Here is a 13,806-nt window from a genome sequence, read left to right on the forward strand (position 1 = left end):
TCAAATTTAAATTCCGTTTTTTTTTTTAATTTTTATGTTCATATAATTGCCCCTTTAATTTACGTCGTTAATTGCGATTTTTAAAAAACAAAGTAATTACTCGAGTTTTGGCTACAATTATCTCCGATCTTACGAGTCCATTTATAGATTCTAGAATATTGTACGTCTAAGGATAGTGGAGAATTAATTACCCAAGAAAATTTCGACGGGAGTTTGATTTCAATGACTGAATTGCAGTACAAAATATCAGGACAAGACATACGACGACAGACGTAGTTTTTTTTCTAAGTTGATCACTTGTCCAACAGATGGCACTATAAGAGACAATTCACTACTGGGACCCGATGTGAGGCGTATTAATTAACAGTATTCTGAACTGGCACCCATCATCGCATTGAAGTTTCTTTTTAAGTATCGTTATTTCAACTAGATGGGCTGACGCTGACATTTCGCCGTGGTTAGTTTCAATACATTTATTTTGTGCTCTCGCATATAAAATTACCTAATATCGCTCAGATTTACGTAAGTTTCGTTTCCCTCGAATCCGAGGCACTGGGGGATATTTCTGGGATTTTGCCGCACGGATTTGGTGCAATCGGTTGTTTTGTTAGATATTTTTTCCCATGCTTTGGATTTTGACGTTTGTTAATTCTGACAGGATATTTTTTCCCATGCTTTGGATTTTGACTTTTGTTAATTCTGACAGTCATGTCAGTGCATGTATTCGTGTTTTAGGAAAATGTACTCAAAAACTGACGGTCGTAGAACAAGTATAGTATGCAACACGTTCGCTGAACTTTTTAACTCACTCGTTTATTAAGTACTCGCTCCGCTCGTGCCAAATAAACTCGTAAGTCAAATGTCGTTTACCGCATGTTGCATAATATACTATTTCAAGTTTATTAAAATATTCTTTTGTCGTTCTTTTTCTTTAAGTACTTTTGAGATGCGAAAAGCCGATATTAAACCAAAAAAAAAGACATATGGTCGTACCTCATCCAGATGCACGCCTAGACTAACCATTCTTAATAATGACTTATAAACAAATTAGAAGAAAACCCCTTAATATGTGTAAATATTCCTTTTCTACTCCAGTCTGCAAAATACCTAATTACACAGCGATCTAGCATGTGGGAAGCGTCATTTTACCATGTAAATTTCGTTTCCCACGGACTTTAGTCACTTCGGACATTTCCGGGATTTTACCGCACGGATTTGGGGGCAATCGGACGTTTTCGGAGATATTTCCCACGGTTTGAATTTTGACGTTTGTCAATTCTGACGGTCATGTCAGTGAATGTATTTGTGTAATGTACCCAAACACTGACGGTCGTAGAAAAAGTATAGTATGCAACACGTTCGGTAATAATATATTATGCAACAACTGCGGTAAACGGCACTTGACTTACGAGTTTATTTGACACGAGCGGAGCGAGTTTTTAATAAACGAGTGAGTTAAAAAGTTTACCGCACGTGTTGCATACTATACTTTTTCTACAACCGTTAGTTTTTGGGCACATTTTCGTAAAACAACACGAATACATTCACTAACATGACCGTCAGAATTGACAAACGTCAAAATGCAAAGCGTGGGAAATATCTCCGAGAACATCCGATTGCTCCCAAATCCGTGCGGTAAAATCCCGGAAATGTCGGAAGTGGCTCGGATACATGGGCAACGAGTCTGGCGTGTTAAATTGACGCTTTCCGCAGGCTAGATCGGTGGGTAATTAGGTATTTTACAGACGGGAGTAGAAAAACTTTTTAACTCACTCGTAGATTAAAAACTCGCTTCCCGGCGCTCCCCTCGTGTCAAATAAACTCGTGAGTCAAATGCCGTTTACCGCACTTGTTGCATAATATACTACGTTTATATGATATATCCAATAATACATCTCTTTCTGTCTAACGTGCACAGTTAAAAAGAGACAACAATAGCAGAGCCGATAGGAACGATAAACGAATAGGTTTAATGCTAACTAGTAAATATGTTGTTTGAATGGTAAATTATTTAGTAATCCGATAATCTGTTATTTTTAATTTGTTAAGTTGTGATTTTTTCGTGACGGTCGTAGAAAAAGTATAGTATGCAAGAGGTGTGGTAAACTCTTTATCTCTCTCGTTTATTAAGCACTCGTGAGTCAAATGCGGTTTACCGCACTTATTGCATAATATACTATGTTCTACTCCGGATCTAGCGTGCGGGAAGCGTCACTTTACCACATGAGGTTCTTGTCCCACGGATCCGAGGCCCTTCGGATATTTCCGAGATATTACCGCATGGGTTTGGGAGCAATCGGATGTTTTCGGGGATTTTACCGCACGGCTTGAATTTTGACGTTTGTTAATTTTGACGGTTATGTCAGTGAATGTATTCGTATTGATTGAAATTGACGGTCGTAGAAAAAGTATAGTATGCAACACGTCTGGTAAACTTTTTAAGTAACTCGTTTATTAAACATTCGCTCCGCCCGTGTGAAATAAACTCGTGACTCAAATGCCGTTTACCGCACTTGTTGAATAATATATTATTACTATTACTTTTAGGGTAGCAACATTTTCTGTAAAAATGCTTTGCAAATAAAAATGGGGCTTCTGTTATTTTCATTAAAGCCTTTTGCTACAGTTTGTCGTGCATTTTATTTTGCTGCTGTAATGTTGTTTACTGGGTCTCCGCAGAACTGAAACGATACGTTTCGCATTTAATTAAAAAACAATAAAACGCCCCAGAGCCGTCCCTGCCCTAGGTTATATCGATCGGCCAACCCCCGGACTTCATTGCGCCTGATCTCCCACCCCCACGCTCCAACATTAATCTTTTTTTCCCACCCGATGATTCCTCTCCGCGTCCCGTGGTAAACAAACCCAAATGGTGGAGTGTTTCAAAACGGATATGACCTCGGAGACCGTCGCCCCAGCCGAAACCCAGCAACTGACACCCCAAACGCCGGTACTGACCGTGGCCTGTCGCATTTTGAGGTCGCCGAGCCACGAGAGCGTCACCACGGACTTGTCGCTGTTTTCGGTCAGCTCGGTCGCGTCTGAGAACGCGGCCTGTGGCGGACGGAGATTGCTGAACTTGAACAAGTGCGACGGCAGTCTCAGGGGACCGAGCCCTAACCCGGATACCAGGAACCAAAACAGGTGGGGTTGTTAGTATATAAAATGTATGGGAATCAAACTTGTATTGCCGCCATTAGAAGCCGCTGCCTACATTTTAAAACTGTTGAATTTTTTTCGTTATTGCTTCTGTTTCAACTGTATGTCAAGGTGCTACCTAACCTAAATCAAAGCTAATCATTATTCAAAATTGCAAATACCAATAAACACTCTATAAGAGACAACAGCGGTCATTTTACCAAGTTATATTTGAAAAACAAGAGGCGTGAAATAATTGAAAGGAATAGACAAAGTTAGATCGAAAGATCAGCATCATTCCTTTTGAAACTATATTGTAAGGATTTTTTTCTTTAGAATTATTTTATTGACTTAGTTTCGTAGTAAATGAACAGTTTTTTCTCTTATTTAAAGAATAAAAGATGAAAAGAATTTGGTTTAATCATTTTTTAATTGCTAATTGTTGCCAAGGTATTATTATTTCGTTATTTTTAGGAAAAAAAATTTCTAGCTGAAGTTCGCAAATAGGATGATTTTAGAAAATGCTGTCGGCATCGAGGTTGTCACTAAACACTGAACTGAAATATTGAACTTCGAATTGAAGTTATTCTGCTACATGTTTTGACAATTCCGATTATAACCTTGTGGCAGATCCTACCTTGTGACAGCGTAATGAATAAAATATTAAGTATATCACAAAGAACTTTAAGGCTTAAAATCTTCAACTGTAAGCTCAGAGCTGATACAAAAAACTATGTACAATACAGTACCAAATAATGCAAAAGGATAACACTGACTTGCATCATGTAGTGACAACGTATATAAGTATTGTATTGTAAAGGTTATATAACCCAGTTCAGAGGTAAATTTTATTATTATGAAAGGTGTAAAAATGCGAGTTTGTTGAATCTCAAGAAGATCTAAATTTCAGAAATCTAATTTAATATAATTAAAATTACGTGGGTTGAATAATTTCGAAGTAAATACCTATTTATGTTTCTCTGATAGCTTTTGCCTTGCCCTTTCATTTAATTACTTTTATTTTTTATTGTTTTTAGTAGTATTAAGGGTTTCCTTTGCATTGGTGTTATTGTATAAGTGCAGCCTGTTACTTTTAACTTAATTACTTTAATTTATTTATTTTGTTATTATTTAATAACGGAAGTACATAACGACAATTTGCAAACTTAAAGAAAAACTGTATAAAAATCATTTTAACGATGAATTATTTAACCACAGTTAATCCAAATTATTTCCTAACAACGTTTCCTATTATTTGTTTCAGGAGAAAGATAATTTTCTATTTTACAATACCTTAATTTCTTTTGCAATACCATCAATGGAAAAAGATTTTTACAAATATCAAATTTACTATAATCCAGAAGATTTGAAAAACGAAAAAAAAATACAGATTTTATTACTGATGGGTTTTTAAATTCAAACCATTTCTAATAAAAAATATTTATTTGTGTATATTTTTGTTTTATTGACTTTTAAATTTTATATACTTATATATTTTCATATTAAATATACCTACTTTTTAGTTCAATTTATAAATTAGGTATACTTTCATTATACTTATATAATTACAATAAAATCACTCAAAAGTTTTTGTATAATTAACAAATTTATTAATTATTTTTGCAAGAAACAACATTTTAGCATCAAAATGAAATGCCCCTATATTTTTCTGGTATACAATCGGCTTCGACAGATGAACTTGAGAAGCATAAATACTGTACGCGTTTTATTAATAAGCAGTTGCTGACTTTGATCAGATTGATTGATTTCCGCTTGTTTCCAGACGAGTGGTTGGTGAGAAGATGAGATGCGCTCACAGGGCAGCATAATTAAATGAGAGTTATATTAATTATACTTTGGTTTTATTAGTTTGTTATGTTGTTCTTCAATCAGCTTCAACATTTTTTTATTGGAGAACAACATATTTGTAGCTTAGCAATTAGAAAACTCCATACAAACTTTTTCTTTGAAGACCCGCCGATATTCCGGAAATTCTCTGGTTTGAAGAAGAAACCGAGCTCATCAGAAGCTGCGGGGCTCTGTCTTCGGCCGTGGGTCTTCAAAAAAGTTTCAGCACAAGCGACATTAGTCAGCTGCCTTCTCCCGATGATTGCCCGAACGCCCAGGGACTAAGAAACGCAGTTTCGGAACTGGCACTCAACTCGTTACAGAGATCGGGATTGTTATTGGAAAATGCCCGGCTCGATCACACTTCCAGGTAAGTCAATCGCGGTTTTCAGATTTCAGATTATTTTCAAAACGGAACCGTTAAAAACAACAACATTGATAAAAAAATTATCCCGAACTAAAATTATTTTTTGTCTGTCCGTTTTCCGTTCTCCGGTTCTCTGTTACCTGACTTTTTCAACTATAACTTCCGAACGCACTATTGCCCAAACTAGGTTGCATTAATTCGATTATTTTCCAGCTTAAAATTGTTTATTATTTATTATTGTTATACATTGCTGGTAAATAATAATACAATACATACTTTTTTTAACCCTGAAACCCGCTAGGTAAATTATAATTTTAGTCATTCTCGCTGTCATGGCATGTCAGACTCACTATCCATACACTCAAAGTCATATTCGGAGGTCTCCGAAAAATAATGACTAAGGCATGGAAGCTCTGGGTTTTTAAGTAGAGCCAATATATCAGGTGATAGTGGTTTTTTTGGTCTTACAGTTTTTGGTCGGTAACTGGCTATAACGGGGTCAGAGGACACTAATAACATTCGCATCAAGTCTTTATTCATAGCAATGCGCGATTTTATTTGGGTGTGATGCTCGCGATATCGCCGACAATCTTTGTGACGTGCCTCTTGGTCCTCCTCAGAGAGCTGCCCAATAGACAGAACACAATGTTTAATAATATCTGTGGAACGATATAATATAATACCACGAGTAAAGACTTAAATATTTTAAATATTTCTTCTACAAGGTTTTTCTTACTAGAGACACTCCAAAATTGAAACAACGTTTTTTTCGATATTTCGTACATTTCTAAAAACAAAAGTAGTCTTGCAATTTTGAGTTTAAACGTGTGTATAAAATGAAAACAATATGTATAAAAATAATTCATTATAATTGGCTCATTGCGCAAGCAATACATGCGATAAACAACTTTAAGAGTAAATTAATTGTTAATATTTTTATCACTCAGAGGTTGAGATTTCTAACTGGCATAAGTTTTGCGATTATTTGCGACATTTTTGGCTGACAGTTTTTAGTAGTTTACACCCTTGCCTAATAAAAAATATATATTTCTGCTTGGCACTCGTTGGCCTTCATATTTTTTTACTCTATAGAATTTGAAAAATTAAATATTAATGGTACTTATCCCGTCACTTCTTGTCAAATCGCAGAAAAAACACAAACATTCTACATGGCATGTACAGGTCTAAACTAATTAACAGAACTGACATCCGTTGTCAAATACTTAAAGCGGCATTTGTTTTCAATGCCTACTAAGCCATTTAAAAAGTAGAAAAACTTCGTTATTTTTTTGAAGCGATTGCAATAAAAATAGAATTTCTTTTAAACATCTGATATTGTGCCTTTATCAAAAATTCTTGAAAGAAAGCAATACTGTTTTTACATGTTTCAGTATGTTCTTAATTTAAAAACATTGACAAATTTTGCATTTTTAATAATGATTTATTGCAACCTAGTTTATGCATGGGGCCTACAGCGGAACGGTTCGAGCAAAATTTTGCTCCTTTTTAACGGTCCACTGGATGCACAAGATATGTAAAAATGGCCGCTTTCGAACCTCGTCGGCCATCTTTTTTTTTGCTATTTAAAATTAGGCACAAATATGCAGCCTAGCGCCGTGACGAAACCTATTGAAAATGGAGGAGCTGGGGGGCTCGAGAAGTATTTTTAAAAAATAAAAAATCGCGTTTGCAAGGGCTCAAGAAAAAAGTCAATTCTCGAAAATGGTTTATGCAATTGGAAAAAGTCTTAAACGATCCACGAGATCGAGGGCTGTAAACCTTTATTCTTCATAATTTTCAAAAATTTACAGGTTGTGTCCCGTATTTTAAGAAAACTGGACATTGGGGTGTCCTTGTAATAGTAATTGACCAGAACTAGCTAAAACTGTTGTATTTAATGTTTTCAGAAGTATAACAGGTGTCTTAAATTTGCAGCTATCAACTTCAAATTTAGCAGAGAAGTCTCCACCCATATCTAAACTCTTGAAACTGGACGTCATGGAATATGGCGAAATGTTTTGTAAAAATGTTTGCAATTTTTTTTGGATTTTTTTGTTTCCCAGAAAAATAAATATTTTTTTCGGAAACCATTAATCCGATCGCCAAATTTCTTTAAAGAGCAGATGCGGAAGATCCGGTACTATAACTCTCATTGTATGCATTTATTCGATTATTATTTATTCGGTTTTGAAATTATAGAGAAAATCTAAAAGATCCTGAAAATTGTTTTTTTTTGCAGAGATAATTACTTGGCGTAAATCAAAATTCAAGAAGTGTTATAGGTTGCATCAAGATCTACAATTTTTGTATTTACTGTTTTCGTCTATCACTTATGCTGCTCGACATATTTGAAAAAAATCAATATGAAAATCGTTATTCCTTGCGTCCCGTCCAGTCGCGATGACGTCATTCACTATTACGGTGTGCTGCAAGAATTATTTTCTCGAAAACCATTTACTCTATTGGAAAAATTCTGGACCAGGACCTCTAATTATTATATACATTATATACAGGGTGTGTTATTTTTCGGCAAAAATTCTAAATAATCATAAAAATTTTGCTTTTTTGTGGGTAAATTATTCTTTTAAATTTAAAACGCCAAAAGAATTTGGTTTAAACAGTATCGTAAACTGGGTCGAGAGCTACAATTTACATATTTACAGTTCTTGCCCATTATACAGGGTGCGCGAGATATTTGAACAAAAATATTTACCAAAGTTTGTCATGATTTGACATTTTGGCGGCCGTGAAAGGCACCTTATACAGGGTGTGTACATAATGAAATAACATTCATTTTGCGAAAGTTTCATAGTGGTTTTATTTGTTGACGGGTCAAGCCTATTGAAATCTTGATTAATCGTATTTACAACCAGTCTGATGTAACCAGATATGGTGAAATATTAGTTCTACGCCTAACTCTATATGCCAATATAAAATGAGAGTTTTGAAATTCTTGAATACGATACTTACCTATAGTACCTAGACAAGGCACGAATTCACTGGTACTATAATTAAACTGTGATAACGCTAGAGTATTCTGTGACGACTTCCATAAATTAATTTCAGAAGACTGTATGCAACCTTCAACTTGCTTGTAAAGTGCTTTTAAAATTTTAGTTGGCAAATCTAAACTCCCGAGCTCTTTAGACAGAAATTTATATTACTTTCAACATTATCAATTTGATTGTCATTTCCGTAAAATCTATTCAAATCAGAATTAATACCATCGCCTGCTTAATATTATTAAATATTAATTTAATATTATTATATTATTAAATAATATTACCATTCCAGGCAGTGCTATGTTGAGGTGTCTTGATGTCGAAAATTGATTTCTAAGGAGCAACTTTGCACACGTCGTGGTCGATGGTCTTCCTTTGACCACTGCATTAGAACAAAATTTCTTGCCTCGGTAATATTTCATTGCACCTAGTTACTATAGTTATGTGGGTATAGCGCTTTAAAAAAACAATGACTATGTATAATTTACGATAAAAGTAAAAGATAAAAAAGATTATTTTTCCAGGTGTTGTATACTTTTTGAACTATGAGGATTGTAATGAAGTTAATATAATACTAACAATACATTTATTTTGCTGTATTCAACATTCAATACAATAAGATATTATAAATACTATGGCATATAATATAAACAAAAGAAGAAAAAAAATCAAAAATAGCGTGCAAAATCTCAAAACTAAACTCTAAAATCTCCTGCATTGTGCTTGTTGGCTAAAGAATTTTTGTCTTAATTTCCTTTTAAAAAAAGTAATGATGATAGGACTTTTAAAGAAAGAAAAGATTATTTGAAAGAGACTTTCTGTGCGGTAGTGGAGAGGTAAGACCCTTAAAGCTAATGTTTATACGTTTTTTTATTTAAGTGAGGTGGACTGTTATTAAAAATATTGACATGGAAAAATACCAAGGAGTGCAGTCTGCGCCTGTTCTGCATATTCAACCATTTGGCATCCTCTGGTTTGTGCGAAACTGTATCATATTTCCCTATACCATAAATAAACCACAGATAGTTTGTACTCTCTCAATTCTATTTGTGTCGATTTTATCCAAGCGTGCACCATACAAAATGTCACAAAAGAATCTGCTACTGCTATTTTTTGAACTTCAGACAATAAACGGCGATGCGGATAAAGCAATCTCAAGGAGTTGTATGCCCTTTGAAAATAATACCGAACTTGCTCTCTAAGACCAAAATCTGTGTTAATTCTTAGACCAATAGGGCAATCTGAAACATTTCCATTAGTATAACTTTTCTTCGAATAAAATATCATTCTTTTAAATGAATGCCCAAATAGCAAAAAACTTGATCGTATGGAGAAATTAGAAATCACAACAGCATTTTTAACGATAGAAACTGCGAGCCTCCTTCGGTATAACTTTGTTTGGAGTTTTTTGATATCTTAATTACATTTCTTATTTCGACTTTCTAATTTTAATTGATTTTTTTGCAGATCCTGTTCGACGTGGGTGGCGGTAGGAGACATCGCCTCTACTTCCCAACTGCCGTCGCCGCATGGGGGTCAAGCGGCTGGCGGCAACGCCCGCCAACCTAGCAGTACACCGCCTCCGCCGGCCTTCACTGCCGCCGATTTTATCCGATCCGTTAACAAAAAAGTTAGTGAAATTTATAATAGAACAATAATAAATCATACACCCGGACCAAGTGAGCCAGTGGCGTGTGTGGTCAGTTTTTCCATATTTTCTCTCCACGTTTTTGCTATATCCATTTCGATTTCTGCTTCCATCTTGTTTTTGGTCTTCCCGATCGTGTTTCCAATCGATGCAATAAGTAAGAATTAGTTTTGCTATTCTTCTATTCTGTATCTGGTTTGTTATAAAGGTATTTCAATTTTTCATTTTTCGTTCTCATCCGTATTGTCCCATCGTTCTTTTCGACACGTAGTACTTTTTCCTCCCAGACTGCTTATCTGTTTCATTCTGCTTTGTTTAGTGTCCATGATTCCCCTACTATGGGTATTACGACCGCCTTGTATAGTCCTACTCTAGCTTTTCTGGATATAAGTTTACTCATGAGTAGTTTATTCAATGCGTAAGTGCTAAGTGCTAAGTACTAAGCTTTCTACTAAACACGGTTACCTGGTAAGGTAATTTTTTTTGGTCTCTTACAATTGTCAGGTTTCTTTCGAATATTTCTTCTCTTCCTTATTGCTGTTTTGTCTTATTATCTTTTGAGTTTTTATTTACTTTTTTTTTCCTCCTTTATGACCTCTTCGAAGCACAGACTTAGCAATATTGAGGATAGTGCACCACCTTGTTCTTCGTGGTATTGGTGGTTTGTTACCGATTCCAAGTTCTCTCAAACATAATTCCAAGACAATGAACGACCGGATTGAGTGCGGGGTTCCCCAGGGATCCATTTTAGGGCCGTCGTCCTCGTACGTCGTACCAAGTGCTTTAATAGAGGACTTGTTTTTCAGTACGCCGACGCGGTTTCCATAGCGTCATCTGATGTGAACCTCGAGAAACTTCAAACTTCAAAAACATCAAATTATGTTCCATTTAAATTATATTGTAAACCTAACCTTGTTTGCGTCAGAGTATTCATTCTTTTCGGCGATGCTGTGTCATTATTGTATAACGAGTCGGTTGGCAATAAAGTGCTATTATTAATACTTGGATGTTCCTCTTCGTGTTTTCCTCCCACTTGATTTACTCCCCAGTCATGTTGGTCTCTTAGCTGGTCATCAGCAAAGGTTTGTCATATGTTATACATTATTCGATAAGTTTTCGGTGTTCTAACGGTTCGCTCCACTTTAGGTTCGTCAGAATTATATCAGACGTCGACTGCTGACCACGTACAAAGCCTTAGAGCGACTTTCGCAAAGCGAGTTCAACTTGGATAGGCTGGAAGTTGCCCCATCTACGGCCCGGGCGAGTATTGAGCCCCCTCAGGCTACCATGTGCCCTGGCCCCACCCGGCTCTCAGTGCCTGGATCAAGTCCCACCCCGAGCAAGTCGCCGACGACTTCCAGCAGCACCAACGCCGCCATGTTGCGAGCAGCGAAACAACGGGCGGGAAAAAACCTCCCGTTGACCATCATGGACGTGGAGAGGGAGAGGGGAAAACCGTTGTCGAAATACGAACGGAACATGATGATTTTCAATTGGCTCCACACCTTGGACGACACGGCCTTCGTCGAGGGCATTCAGTAAAGGTAATCGTAAATTTCCCGCCACTTACGACAATGCCTGACTTTAGAATGAATGGGTTTTTTAACGGAACCGTTCCAAATTACGTCTCGATGTAAAGTAAACAATTATTTTCAAAAAAATTATAAAGTACGAGTGAATATAATTATTATACAGGGTTAGTCAAAAGCCACAACGGCCACATATCTCAGGAATTATTGGAACCAAACCTGAAAATTAGGCTGGATCCAATGGTGACATAGACAACGTTGCCATATTTATGGTATGTTTTTATTTATTTTTTTTATTGTTCTTTTATTTTTCACACCCTATACCCAAATTCAATCGTCTTTGCAGGAATGACAAAAATGATTTAACCAATGATTTAAGAATTTAATTTATCAGCGACATAATGAATTATTTTAAGGAATTAGTAAACTTAAAAAAACGTGTTATGGACTAACCCTGTACATTATTTCAGAAAGTGTTTGTACCATGCAACACTAAACATAAAAACTGTGTGGTTTTTGTTAAACGAGCTGTCAAAAACAACATACACAATTTAAACTAGCTTTAACAAAATTAATGAAATACGTAGGTAATGCGAAACGCACTAAATCAAATTTGTTATGCCCATTAACGCGCCAAAGAGCACCTACGAAATATTTGATAGCAACACAAATTGTGGAATATTCGACAATTTGCGAAAAAAGGGAAAAGAGGCCGCCTAAAAATCTCATTTACAAATGAATAGATTTCAAAAGTATTGACAAATGTATAATAAATTACTGTAACTGCAAAAATGTGTCTCATGACAAATTAAACACATAGAAAAGGAAGAATAAATCGCCATTGTTATCCAAAATGCTTTACATATTTTGTTGAAACTTGGTAGGAGTGAAACAATATTCAATACCATCAAAAGAGGAAAAAAATCCTTTTTTATATATATTTCCGACAGTCTATTTCTCGCTATTGCTTAAAAAAATATATTTGTAAAAAACATACATAAATAAAAAAAGAAGTAATTAACAACAAAACAAATTTTGCGGATTATTTGGCAATTTTCGAAAAGAACATGGAAAAAAGGCTTAAACTCACATTTACCTTGAGCCATATTGAATAGATTTGTAAATCGGGATGTTGTAACATAAATGCCTCTACAGTTTTTGAAATTTCTGTCGACATTATGCATCGTTGTCTGTTTTTAGTTATTTATTTGCCTTCTATTGTTAATTATTACTTAAAAACACATCTTTAATCAAAATGTCGCATTTTGTATTAGCAATTTAAAAAGAATTATATGTGTCTTGTTTGTTGCCTATTAAAACTGCAATTACATGTGCTCTAACGATGGCCTTACAGTGTGCGAAGCGGCCTAAAGAAGTTCTCTGATTTCAAAATGTCCAATAGTACTACAGACAATAAAAAAGTACAATGACAGGTCTCCGTTTAATCGCCATAACCAAAACTTTCAATTTTTAGCTTGCGCCGCCATACAAAAACTTGGATATTTTTTTAGACCGCCTTGTATACGAAAACGTTCCGATTTCATTCTTATTGTGATCTGTACATATACATATTACAAATTATTACTATTGAAACTGTTTGTGTTATGTTAAATGTAAGTGTATAAGGTATTTACTGGATATATATTAAATAACGGAAAATAATACTTATAAGATTGGAGAAAAAAAACATATTGTAGTACTAATTATTTAGGTGTATCCAATAAAACTCATTAAAAATCATATCATAATAAAATTCTTTGCGATTAAAAGTCCGTTTTTTATTTAATTAAGACACAACGTTTTAGCAATAATCCAAACCACTCATGTAACTGGCATCTTTAAAAGTCAGCGTGAATGCCTGTGACATGAATATGTTTTTTTTAATAAAATTTATGTGATTTGGCAACACTGGATAATATTAGATTTCTCTGTAAAGCAACAGAGTTGGCGCAGAAGCATCAATGCAGCGTTGCTTATGCGCAGTATCATAGGTTGTATTATATTGGTCGACGTGCTCATGGCTTTTGTGACATAACTTTTGTTATATCTGTGGTGGTTATCTCGTAGTAAAGCAAAGGCAAACTATAACTTCTTTTGTGAAAAATGTATACCACCCTTATTTTGGTGTAAAAACTGTCGACCAAGACAAGTCCTTGACTCCTCATACTATTTGGTCCGTTTCTGTTGAAGCATTAAGAAACCGACGAAAAGTTAGAAAGAAGTGTTTAAGGTATGGTGTTCCTATAGTATGGCGAGAGTCTAGGAATCACAGTG

At 35.2% G+C, this 13,806-nt stretch overlaps 1 protein-coding gene across 1 annotated transcript; it reads left to right on the forward strand.

Annotated features, from left to right (window-relative positions):
- The first annotated feature begins 2,792 nt into the window (after positions 1 to 2,792).
- Positions 2,793 to 13,288, forward strand: LOC132702654 (uncharacterized). Its single transcript, XM_060671433.1, has 4 exons — positions 2,793 to 3,144; positions 5,111 to 5,356; positions 9,823 to 9,985; positions 11,150 to 13,288. Exons 1-4 carry the CDS (start codon positions 2,870 to 2,872, stop codon positions 11,543 to 11,545), a joined length of 1,080 nt encoding a protein of 359 aa, XP_060527416.1. The 5' UTR covers positions 2,793 to 2,869; the 3' UTR covers positions 11,546 to 13,288.
- The last annotated feature ends 518 nt before the right edge of the window (positions 13,289 to 13,806 follow it).

This window comes from Cylas formicarius, unplaced genomic scaffold (genome assembly GCF_029955315.1).
Source record: "Cylas formicarius isolate icCylForm1 unplaced genomic scaffold, icCylForm1.1 PGA_scaffold_5__7_contigs__length_24384050, whole genome shotgun sequence".
In the NCBI taxonomy this organism is placed as follows: domain Eukaryota; kingdom Metazoa; phylum Arthropoda; class Insecta; order Coleoptera; family Brentidae; genus Cylas; species Cylas formicarius.

What these genes read in the sequence shown, in the direction of transcription:
- LOC132702654 (XM_060671433.1), top strand. Translation starts at nt 2,870, where the DNA reads ATGGTGGAGTGTTTCAAAACGGATATGACCTCGGAGACCGTCGCCCCA. An exon ending in GATACCAGGAACCAAAACAG is followed by an intron (nt 3,145 to 5,110) that starts GTGGGGTTGTTA and finishes TTTTCTTTGAAG; the next exon opens with ACCCGCCGATATTCCGGAAA. An exon ending in TCCGATCCGTTAACAAAAAA is followed by an intron (nt 9,986 to 11,149) that starts GTTAGTGAAATT and finishes GCTCCACTTTAG; the next exon opens with GTTCGTCAGAATTATATCAG.